We start from the raw sequence: 12,827 nt of genomic DNA on the forward strand, positions 1-12,827 counted from the left end.
CTAATTTTGTGTATTTGGCTCCTTGACTAAATTGATGCAACAGAGTGAGCTCAGCTCAAGATAAGACTGGAGGAGAAGTGGTAGCCCATAATATGAAAGGAACATTTACATTGCGCTAGATGGGAAGTGCTTCTTACTGAATATCTCTTTACAAACACCAAGATTCCTTAAAGATCCATTTGGGATAACAAAGTGTTGAAGGGCCCCCTGAAAGTCATTGTTAGAAATTCCTGAGAGAATAGGTGTAATTTTTATTATGAACAGTTTTGAATCAGATCAATATCAAACTCTGCCACACTATAATAAATCTAGGAATACATTTATCTGACAGAGCTATTCCAAGAACAAGATGCTAGGGCAGGAAATGGCACATGGAACTTTTACATTCTTCTCTTGAGAAAACCAAAGATCAACCAGGACACTATTTTGTCTATCTCAGACTCTCAGCATTGACTCCTCTGGGTCTTAGGGCATTGGAGAGGCAGGCAGGGGAGCAAGCATGGAGTGGGAGGAGGGCCAGACACTGGCCTCTTCTGTTTTCCCCTGTGACTCTAGGAGAAGCTTGAGTTTGCTTTTAGAAAAAAATATTTTCCTAATCCCCTTCTCTCTTTCCTATCACTGTCATTTCCATTGGTCTTGGCCTCTGTTAACAAAGTTGTAGAAGTGGTTTGTCACAATAGAGATCCACAGCATCCATAAAATCCTTTTTTTCTAGACTCTGCTTTGCACATAAATTTTTTTTTGATACTTGTTAAAGTCATAATAAAAAAATTTAAATAAACAGAAATAAGTATAATGAAGCAACACAAGTCTGTATATCAGCCACATTGAACTGCAGGTTATTTAGCAGTAAAAATCACTGTTGCTCACTTTTCATGATTTCATTAATATATTAGAATTAAATTAAAATTATTATTATTTATTAAATAATTATTAAAATATTTATATGACTGGAAACCTTGGTTGTGTCTTTCCTGAAGTTTCTTTAGCTTAGCCCATAGGCTTCCCCACCCAAAATTAATCCAGAAGGAGATAGAAAAAGGAAGAAAGTAGCCAACTCTTTCTCCTTTATCCTTTCTCCTTTTCCTTACTGGAATGATAGACTATTTCTAGAATGTGCCTTTTCTGTAGGAAATGACGCAGAGATAGCTAGGAGCTAGACTTAATTAAGACAGCTTAGTGATAAGCCTTCTGTTTTTTAAATGGAAAATAATTTTAGGTTTTATTTCACTTTAATCTTTCCTATTAAGAATATATGAATGAAAAACTCTTTAGAAGAAGTAAAATAAATATATATTCTCCCTTGTCAAAAATGCCTTTCTTCTGGAGTTTTCTTTATTTTATAATCATGAGCCATCTTTTACTTTCCTTAGGGAAAAAAAAAAACAGCTCAAATTCATTCAGAGCTGTAGTGTTTACAGAGACACTTTCCTCACTCATTTTGTGAGTCATGGCACTGTAATAATGAGTAAGAGAAAATAGGATCAGAATGGTTAGGGCCTTTGCTCTTCATCACACAGCTGGTAAAAGGGAAAGCCAAGACTTGAATAAATGTCTTCAGGTTCTCCATCTTGGGTCCTTTATAAGTAAGAAATCTATTTTAGGATGGGATATAATTCTAAGGAGTGTTATTTTAAAAATGGGTCTTTTAATTATTTACAAGTCAGTAGCTAATATAACTGGCAGATTTTGCTGGCCCATTAAAAAAAAAATAAGCCATTTCTATACATGCGTGCATGTGTAAAGGTAGTGGTTAGTAATCATAAAATGAATAAATTCTTTGTTATTAAAAATTGATATGTTTCTTTCTCTAAAAGTGCTATTATTTTGACATTTATTTTTATGTTTATTTTTTTATTATCTTGTGAAAGTAGAATTTAGAAAAGATACAAGTTAAGTGACTTGCCCACAGTATTTATTATTATTGATATTATAAAAACAGTCTGGCATAGTGGATAAACCAGTAACTGACATTGATGATGAGTCTACCACTTTGTCCATTATGCCATTAGCCCCAGGCCACATTCTAAGATCATAAATTGTAGAGAAAGTGTCAGTCTGCATTGGTAGAGATCACTAATTCTTCCCTGAGGGTTTCCTACAGAGCTTGTCTTTCCTGCTCTAATTACAGAGACAAAATGAGTACCAATACCCAGGTCCTCTTCTCACTTTCCAGTCAAATGTTATACTTATTCTTCCAAGGATTAATGGTACATTATCTTTGTTCATTCATCTTTTATAAGACATGTTTCAAAAAAGTGATAAATATTGACAAATATACTTAGTTCTCATGCCTGAATCAACATTATATTATTAGGAATATAAAAATGAAACCATCATGAACTGTTATCATTTGCTTTTCAGTGATTAGAGATTTCCAAGAATATGTAGAACCTGGAGAAGATTTCCCAGGATCTCCACAGAGAAGAAGCACGTTACAGGAAGACCGAGATGACAGCATCATGTTACCACTGGGCGCGGACACGCTGACGTATAACTTAGGTGTTCCAGTGCTCGTAGTTTGTACCAAGGTTGGTGTCCATGTCAGGGCCAGGAGTCTTTTGCTTTGAAGGATGTGTTTTTCCTGGGAGAACTTGATTGTCCATGACAATCATCGTGGCCTAATGGAAGGAAGAATTTTCAAATTTGATTAAAACCTTAATCCTAATTAGGCTTTTAAAGGGAATATCATTTCATATTTCACAGGAAGTCACTTGTTCCTTTACTTATTTTTGTAGCCAATAGTATCATCCTATCCTAGCGTGGATAAGTGTTAGTAAAATTATTTGTGTTGATATTTCAGTCACATCTAACTGTTTTCCTTGGCAAAGATACCGAAGTAGTTTCCTTCTCTGGCTCATTTTACAGAGGAATCTGAGGCTAACAGTATTAAGTGAGTTGGCCAGGTGACACAGCTTGTAAGTGGCAGACCGGATTTGAACTCAGGAAGATGAGGCTTCCTGACTCCAGGCCTGGTGCTCTGTGCCCTATGGTGTCCCCTAGCAGCCGTCATAAAACTAGACCTGCTTTTATTTTTGCTAAATAAAAATCAGCAAAAGTTTAAAAGCTCATAAATTTAGAACCAAAAATGCAGAATCCAAAATAATTGGATCAGACAGGGCCTAGGTTAGAGAATAATTTTTAAAGTATTTTGGCAGCATTTATTGTGTACAAAGATGATCTGTTAAATGGTGATTCACGAAAAGTTGTCTGGTAGACACTTATCATGTCCTGCATGGAAGCAATAGAGCTGCAGTTACATTTTGGAAATTTATCTATTTGAAATTTCCCTCTCCTCCAGTCTGGATTTATGAACTTTTATTGCATATCAATAATAATATCCTTAAAAATTTCAAATCAGTGATTTGCAAATAGCTTTGGTCTTAGGAAATTTAGTTTTTTATTTGTCATTTTGTTTTTATTTTAGCCTTTTAAAATTTCATTCTTAAATACATTATGAAGAAAGGTGACAAAATACTGAACTATCAGAACCAAAAGGAATAAACGATTTCAAAATCATTTAACTTAAAAATTGTTTTTCTCTCCTTAAAGTTCCTCAGTCATTTTTTAAATTAATGCATTTTTTTCTCCATTTTGTTTTTGTTCATCTTAGTATGCAAACATTTCTAGGCAGCTCCTATTTTCATCATGATGCATTCCTGGAAAGTGTCAGTGGATCTTATTTTCCCATAGGATCAGGTTATAATTGGGGAGAATATTACAGGCCGGCCATACAAGCCTGAAGTGAATCAGAGACTCAAGTTTTTAGATTTGGAGGAGGCCTTTTAGATCATCTAACCCAACCTCCTTATTGCACAGATTAAGGAGACCAAAGGATAGTGAGTGACTAGCTAGTAGCAGAGCTGCCTCTTAAACCCAGACCCCGTAACTTCCAGGCCAGTGTTCTTTCCATTATATCACACTTCCAGTTCTAGTCAGAGCAAAGTGAATAACGTATCTTTCATAATTTCAAATTGTGACGGTATTCTTGAAATCCTTTTAAAATGAATAGAATGTGTATAAAGTATGTAGTAATACACATCAATTCCATGATTCTATAATCAGTTTAAATGTGTCTAAAACAAATAGGCTGTCATAAAAACATTAAGCATTTAATAATCTTGCCCATCATTTTTGGGAAAATTTGGGTGGCTCACTGTTTCTTTTATAAAACTGAAAAGGGAGTTTGGTTTAATGCCTTATTTTTGTCTTGATAAATTTCTATTTAGCAAATAGAGGCCTTCCGAATCATTCCAGTGTTCATAGAGCCATGATTTTCAGAAGTAACCTGTTGTTTCTTTTTGGCCATTAGTTGTCATACCTATGCTTTGGTAAACCCTTGATTAATTGAGTAAAGGTGCAGAAAACTGAAACATTGAGGTCAATAATTAAAGTCATGAAGAGATTGGCCAGTTTTGAAGGGCATGAAAGGTGAGGCTTTGCTTATATATTTAGATAGATCTTGAGAGAATTTTAGATTCTAGATACTTCTTGTGGAAAACAAATAGTTGAGCTAACTAATTTTACTTCAGTATTTTTTCTATCTTAATCCTTACAGAATCTTTAACAGATGAAAACTTCTCTTGAAGTATTTCTCTCATGATTTATTTTTATCACACTTGTTCCTGGTGCTTAGAATTAGACCAACAGTTCATAAGATAAAGAACTATAACAGAGGGTCATAGCTGAGAGTCATAGTTCTAGAGCATATCTCAGACCTCTCCATTTTACAGAGGACAAGACTAAAGATCCCTGAGTTTAAATGGCTTGACGAGGGTCACACACTAAGAGCCTTAATTTAAAAAACAAGGCTTTTGATTTCAAAACCTCCATTTTTCTCTTTCTTCTCAATGAATAGCTCAAAAACTCTTACATGCAGTAGGTATTTCCATAGTACATTAAAGATCTAAATAAGTTAGAGATGGCAGATTTTCCTGACATCCAGCATAAAGGGACAGAATCACTTCCAGCACAGAAACAAGAAGTGCTGGGCTCAGGTCAACCATAGATGCCTACTGATGTGTCCCCATTTGTAGGATGACAGATCCAGGTGATCAGACTTTATTCAACATAGGCACCTTGCATTCAATGACCCCTGTTAAATCCATCTTTTAATGATGATCATAGCCTTGATACTTCACAAATAATTAAGCTTATCAGCACTCATCAAGGACCAATCATGGGACATTTGGGGCTTAACAGACATTTGGGAAACCACGATGGAAAATCGTGAGGAAAATGGATTTTTTTTTTTTTTTTTTACTTCATCGGAATATACAGACATTCCTCCAACCTTAATTACCCCTCTCTGCCTTACTAGACTGTCTTTACTTTCTGTGGCCAAAATTTCACTACCTTTTGGCCAGCTTTTTAGTGATAAGCCTTTCCAAAGGTAGCTAGGCTAGTTAGCAGATCTATAATCTGTCTTTGGACCCATAATTAAAGACTTTTCTGTTTAGTACCACAACTTGCCTTTAGGAACCCACGCCTTGATGACCCATCAGACATTAAAATAGAGGATTCTTGTCATTAAAATTATTTTTTATGCAAACATTTATTTTGACATCTTTCCAGGAATACATTTCATTAAATAAGGTTTACATGTTATTTTAAGTGAATTTTTTAATCTTTTAAATCTTTTTTTTTTTTTTTTGGTCATATTTTCATTTACTGTTTTTGTATTGTTATTTAATACCATCTTTTCAGCAATTTTATAATTATTTTAACTCAACAGTGTGATGCCATTAGTGTGTTGGAAAAAGAACATGATTACAGAGATGAACACTTTGACTTTATTCAATCACATATCCGGAAGTTTTGTTTACAGTGTATCCTTTTAAAAATCTGAGATTGCATAATGATTGTACATGTACATTAATATTTGTATTTTCATTATAGAGTTGATCAAATTTCCCAGCATTCTAGACTTTGAGGGGGAAAAAGACTCCACTTGGTAGTTGTATTAGGGCCTAATTAATCAATAGAACATCTATTACTATTATTTCTCTTTGCATTGTCATCTTTTGCCATATTCTCTGGATGAGAGAATATTTCAAACTGGTCATTTTTATACTGATTAGAGACCTGTATTGCTTGAAGTTGAAAGCATCTCCTTCACAGCACTTTCAGTCTGCTTGGCATACAAAATATTCACATTTAAATGTAGCTTATGCTAAGTAACAAATGAATGATGCCAACCAAAGCAAATTCCATTTCTCCTCATGACCTCAATAGTCTGTATGTTACAACAAATTAACAGTATTAATTCTGAAAGTACTTTTAGTAAATTATGTGTTGTATTGAAAAAATCTAACTAAAAGAGATGACAGAATAGGGTTTTGTTCTAATGTTTTATTTTCAAAATTTCTGTGACTAGTTCAGGATGAATGAGCTGGATGAGCTGTGTCCAGAAGAAGTCGAAAGGAGAATTTCAAGCATTGTGCTATTCACTTTTTGTGACTTGGTTGCCAGAAACTCTTTAATTGTAGCTCAGGAGTTCTTGGCAGGGCTGCCTCTGTATGAGAAGATCCTTTGAGCCATAGGCTTTGAACCCAAGGAGAATGATCCTGAAAAAAAGTAAAGCAAATACAGATAGGGAGAGAGGAAGTAATCGAAATTCTACGTCAAAACGAAATACTGATAGTATTCCCTTTCCCCTGTTTTCTGTCCTATTCCCTTCCTTGTAACTATCAATTTATCCTGTAGCAAAAAATACCACAGATTAAATTTTTGAAAATGGAGTTAATTAAAAGACACTAACTCAACAAAAGACACTTTTTGTCTGTATTTAAACAGTGGTGAATCAGAAAAGATCAAGTTGGTGTTCAATAAATCTTTTGTTCTCTGAAAGTTATCTGTGGGTCTGCCAATTTAAGATCTTATGTTCTTCCTGTCCCTTCATCCCAAAAACCCATCCCACAACTACAACTACTATACCTGAGAAACACAAAATATGGGCAGCTGTAAAAAAAAAATTAGTCTTGTTTCTCATTTACTTCACCTTGTTGCTAATTAACTTATAAGTATCTGAATCGAATTAAATAAGTAGTGTAGGAAGGTTAGATGTATGAGATTTGAAAGTGAATGAGGACAACCCTATGTGAAAAGATTGTCCTTAATGGGGAAGAAATTTATTTTAAAATATGCTTTCTGTTCCCACTCCTAGCTTCCTCCCTGCTCCCAGGTTTTTGTAAATTTTATTTTCCTTTAGTTTTTGGTCTAGTAATGTTGTTTTTACCAATTTTACTATTGCTTTAAGGTTTGAGGAAAAATAAAGCATTCTAAGTAGTTTATGTGATACATGTCTTTCATATGCCTTTTATATTTAAAGTCTTATTTAAAAAAACAACAACAAAAAGAAAACTTAGGGATAGTGCTTTGGAAGTTAGTAACTATGAGTGCTAATGTGCCAGTTATTGTGATTAAAACACATCTGGTAAGTTAACAATCTGCTCAGAAATTTCTTTAACATATTTATTTAGATGGTGCAGCACTTATTTACACTTCAGTAAAGGAAAATAAAAATATAGATTTAGTATATAAATACATTGTTCAGAAATTATACGGATTCCCTTTTAAGATCCCTGCTGTTGTTGTGGAAAAAGATGCAGTATTTATGTAAGTATCTCATAGGCCGAAGGTGCTCTTGTTTCAAAGGTGAAACTCAAGGGCAGGGGCAGGGGCAAGGACTGGAGGGGAGGTGGGAATCAATAAGGATTTTCTTGTATGTATTTAAAAACATTTCTTGTATAAGAAGATAATTTCCATTCCCTACAGCTGCACAAGTAATTTGTTTCTTGACTTTAGCTATTTCTCTGCCATCTAATTATACCACAATATCAAAAAAATTCAATTTATCTACATACAACGTATGTGAATATTGTTTGTGTCAAAGATAGGGACTGTCCTTGGCATGTCATTGATATTGAGACCCCCCCTGGGTAAGTATCTTTCTCCCAAGGCTGGTCAACACGTTTCCTGCCACTTAGAATCTGGGAGCGTTGCTGAGATCCAGTGAAGGGAAGTGGGCTGGCCTTCCAGAGGCTGCCTTTACCACACCCCCCTGCTTCCCACATTATTTACTGTGGGGGGGCGGGGGGGTCCGTGAGCTGCTGTTCTAATGTTGTCGCAGTCACGTCCCTTTCTTCATGACCCCATTTGTGTTTTTCTTGGCAAAGATACTGTAGGGTTTGCCATTTCCTTCACGGGGTTACACAGGATGGGCCAGAGTCACACTGCTGGAAAGTACCTGAGCCTGGATAGATAGAACTCTGAAAGCCTGCTTGGTGCACTCTGTAGCCACCTAGTGGTCATGGACCCTGATACATGCCTATAAATGTGACAGGATAATTGGATGTTTCAGAAGTGACTTTGAGTTTATCCATTGAAGGGAAAACAAAACAAAACTTTATTGGGTTGAAATGGTTTCCTAGCATCTGAGCTGCATCCAGATTATCACTAATAATCACCATCTTTTATGAAGATATATTCCATCAAGAAAATCTATAGTCACTTTACGGGTTACCTATATCAAAGATTGTGACCATTAAAAAGAATCTAAAATTGAATCATCCAGATCATGGAAGTGAACAGCTTCCTCCATGTTGTGACATTGGGTTGGAGAAGAGAATGTATGTCTACATAAGTGGTTAATAACTGATCTCTGTGTAATCTTTATTTCTAGTCCAGCAGGATGGGATAATGATAAGAAAATAGGAATTTTACATGAAAATTTTCAAACATTAAAAGCGGAAGATAGTTTTGAAGATATTATAACCAAACCACCTGTCCGAAAGGTAATTTGATTTTATTATCTATTTTTAGTGGTAACAACCTCAAAATGAATGTTTGTGTTTTACATTAAGAAATGGAATTTGCTATAAGAGTTTGCTTGCTTGCTTATAAGGAAGGACTTTTTCTATTTGTTTAATTGTAATGGTGACAAGGGCAAATGTAGCTAAAATTGAGCTCTTGGATTATTCAGTTTTGTTGGGGTTTGCTTTTACCCTGTGTTGGCTAGCAAGTGTAAGCACATACTCATATCCTTATAGTAGTGGAGAGTCTTTTGGGGCTCATTTCACACCACTGAAAATGGAGGGTTTCTTAAGTTTCTCAATACTTTCCTGCCCAGAGAAACCAACTGGGCCTTCATCTCTCCTTTCCCACATTGAAGAAGTTAGTTGTGAATTTAAAGGATAAGATCAAAGACCTGAAGCTCAAAGATACCCTAAAAATGGCTTTAATCCCATCCTTCTAGTTTACAAAAGAAGGAAATGAAAACTGGAAAGGTAAAGGGTTCTACTTAGGATGAAACAGTAAATTACAGAGTCAGGATTTGAATCCAGATCATCCAAATCAAGCTTTTTTCCCCCCACTGAACCCACACAGATTTTTATCAGCATTTCAGTAATTAGATAGGCCACAATGATTCACATAACTATAATAAGTAATTCTCAGGATCGTTGAAATTTGCTCATGGATGGTTCTAAAGTGTTTATTTAGTACCAGGTAGGCTTGCTGGGCTTATTCATTACTCTTCAACTGTAGTTGACAAAGTTCTATTAAGGAAGATTACAGTTTTTTTTGGGGGGGGAGGGGAGGCAGGCGGGGAATATGCACTATTTTGTAGCCTCTCTGCAATAATAAAAACCAAAGGTGGTTCTGTGTGATGGCAGGCCTACCCAACCAAGAACTGCCTGTATTTTATCTGAGTCAGCCTTAAAATATGGAAAACTGAAAGAAATTAAAAGGTGCATGAAGCCATTATGGATTCAGACTAGATGACTTTTTCCTAGTCCTTGTAGCTCTAGGATTCTGTGGTTTGTTAAAACAGAAGTAAACAAACAAAATGTGACTCTTGTTCAAAGGCCTAAGGGACTGCTCCCAGTCTGCTTTAATGTCTGGCAATGAGCTGAACTTCCTCCAATAGAATGTAAAAACTTTGAGAGCAGACACTATTTCCATAAGATTATTTTTGGGGACAATGATAGGAGTTGGTTTTGGCTTTTGGCTTTTATTTTTTGGTTTGAGGGTCATTTTTAAATCTTTGTAACCCTAACCATAGGACCTGAAAAAGGTTTTTAAATAATTAAAATAATAATAATTGATATATCAGGCCCCTGAATAGGTGTTAGACCAACAAATATTTATTAAACTCTCACATAATATAGTAAGTAGCTTAGAAAGTTGGGGAGAATTTAAGAAAAGAAAATAAGAATTATTTTCCAGGGAGAAAGAGTTATCTGGGTTCATATACAATAAGCAGCATACATGATAAATGAAAATTACTTAAAATCAGTCATGTCAGCTAAAAACAAGGACCACTAAATTGTGTGTAATTATCCCTACAGATTCAGAAAACCACATAACAACACTATATGTATTGTTTATTTTTGCGGTTTGTTAAATATTACCTAGTAACAGTTTAATCATGTTCTTGCTACAACATTTGAGGTTAATGGGCCATGTTTGATACATCTGCTTAAAATCACAAAGCCACCTACAAATGTTTAGAGGTGTATACAATTCATTAAAGAAGTACTTAGCCTACTTCTCTTATAGGAGACCAGGTCCAGAGGTGTGGGGTTTCTGGGAGGAAAGGAGGACTGGAAAGAGCCAGGCAGCTAGAACTTGTTTGCTGTGAGACCTTTTTTATAACATGGAACCTGCAATTTGCCAGACAGTTCTTGTTGATTTCTTATGTTTTTTAATTAACTGCTTGTCACTTTAACAACAACTCAGGGTGTTTCCTATTTTATCATAGCCCCCAGCTTGACTTCCCCAAAATGAGATAACCAGATTGGAAAGTTGAATTTATATCAGTATCTATTCAGTGCAAAGAATACAATTGACTATTGGAGAGATAACATTCATAACCTAGTACAATTTCTGATTTTTTCGTATCTTTAGAGTGACATCTTGAACTCAGTTAAACATTTCTTGTTTCAGGTTGTTCATGAGAAGGAAATTGTAGCAGAAGATGACCAAGTATTTCTCATGAAGCAACAGGTCAGTACATTTCATTTAAAAGCAGATTTAGGATTTAATACATAAATTCATTCTCTAACAGTATTTGAAAAAATTGAAGTAAAAATATTACTTGTAATTATATATATCTAAAGTAAATGTTTTTATTTTTCAGTCCCAGTTAGCAAAACAACCACCAACAACAGCTGGGAGGCCAGTGGTTAGTATTACAAAGTTAAGAAAATGCAGGAATATATATTCTTGTATTTTTTCATGTGTGTGTGTGTATATGTGTGTGTGTGTGTGTGTGTGTGTGTGTGTGTGAGAGAGAGAGAGAGAGAGAGAGAGAGAGAGAGAGAGAGAGAGAGAGACATGGATTGTAAAGACAGAACTGAAAACTTTGGGTTTTTTGTTTCAAATATAGCTTTTACTGAAAGCATTTGTAGGCAATCCTCATATAGTCCAAATATCATTTAAACTGGTTATTTAGAATTTGTTTTCAGATAGAAACAGTAGTGCTTAGGTTTCCGGGCTGGCTCAGAAAAATACATATATAATCCATAATACAATTGAAAAGAAAATGTAGTCTAGTGGATGGAGAATTAGGACGCTCTGGATAAAATCTGGTCCCTGATATTGTGTGATGCCAGACAGGTCACTTAACTTCTCAGTGCCCCAGGCAACTCTCCAAACTTGCAGAGAAGGTGCAAACTTGTATCTGTTGAGGAAGTGTCCCTGTCAAGAGCTCCCTGTTAAAAAGAAAAATCCAAGTGTATCCATGTATTGTGCTAAGGATGCTAGAACAGCCTAACATTCATGTGTGACAGCATTTGGATGGGAGCTACAGCATGAGAGAACATTTTCCTCCCCATCATTCAGGACTCCTGCAAGCTGAGGTTAGGGGGCTTCATGGCCTAGGGCCTGGAGGAGATGACACTGATAGAGAATTTTCTTCTTTATCCTCATTTTGCTTTTTGTTTCCTAATTAATAACTGTGTTTTATTTACCTCTCTTTATTGATGTCTCTTGAGAGTGGGAACCAGTTGGTATTTGCTCTAGCACCATCACAGGGTTACCCCGATATGTACTTAAATATATTGATTGGTTGATTTTGATTCACCTTCAAGGTGAGGAGCCAGGTAGTGTTTCTTTTCTTTCTAGGGCATGCTTTCTTTCACTTTTGATAAACAAAGCATCAAAAACCATATCCCTCTGTAGTAAGTTTTTAATTAAAGAAAGTTTACTAAAATAAAACTTCCTTTAAAAATATTGGAGCTGAACTAAAGTTTATATATTTAACTGAAAAAAGTATGTATGAAACTTAGAAAAAACTAACTAAATTATAATAGAAGAAAATAGTCCAATAAAGCAAATTTTTATGTTTTTGAGGCATCCTTTTACATACAATTAAGTATTCGTTATACACTATTTTTATCTAGTTATTAAAACATTCTTGACTATTTTTATTGCCAAAATTCAGTAATCTTGCTTTGTGATTGTTTGAAGGTACAAATGAGTCTTATAAGATCATTGATTTAGAGCTGGAAAAGGTCTTCGATCATCTAGTCCAAGGTCTCGGTGAAGAAGCTGTAGCCCAGAAGGCTAAGTGATTAGCCCCAGCTCTTAGAAGCATTGTCTGAAGTCTAGTTTGAAATATGCCTCTGATGCAGTTTTCCATTTTGGTGACCTTGGGTCCAGTCCAGATCTGAGGTTCCAGGGTCCTGTCTATATGTACATTAGTCTTTTCACTAATTCAGATGGAATTTTTTTTTTATCTTCAATAAGGTTTGGCATATTTATTTTTTGAAGATGCCCATCACTTTTCTTCTTTATGTTGTTACTTTTAAAAACAGTTTGTATGA

The 12,827-nt window shown here is 35.1% G+C and overlaps 1 protein-coding gene across 1 annotated transcript in view; it reads left to right on the forward strand.

The window, feature by feature from the left end:
• The window catches only part of DYNC1LI1 (dynein cytoplasmic 1 light intermediate chain 1), a 47,265-nt gene that overhangs the window by 27,261 nt on the left and 7,177 nt on the right, over positions 1-12,827 (forward strand). Inside the window, exons 5-10 of the mRNA XM_051963425.1 lie at positions 2,365-2,531; positions 5,735-5,828; positions 7,482-7,617; positions 8,684-8,795; positions 10,948-11,007; positions 11,141-11,185. Of these exons, the coding sequence (XP_051819385.1) occupies positions 2,365-2,531; positions 5,735-5,828; positions 7,482-7,617; positions 8,684-8,795; positions 10,948-11,007; positions 11,141-11,185 (614 nt within the window). The remainder of the gene's footprint in view (positions 1-2,364; positions 2,532-5,734; positions 5,829-7,481; positions 7,618-8,683; positions 8,796-10,947; positions 11,008-11,140; positions 11,186-12,827) is intronic.

This window comes from Antechinus flavipes, chromosome 5 (assembly GCF_016432865.1).
Source record: "Antechinus flavipes isolate AdamAnt ecotype Samford, QLD, Australia chromosome 5, AdamAnt_v2, whole genome shotgun sequence".
Taxonomy (NCBI): domain Eukaryota; kingdom Metazoa; phylum Chordata; class Mammalia; order Dasyuromorphia; family Dasyuridae; genus Antechinus; species Antechinus flavipes.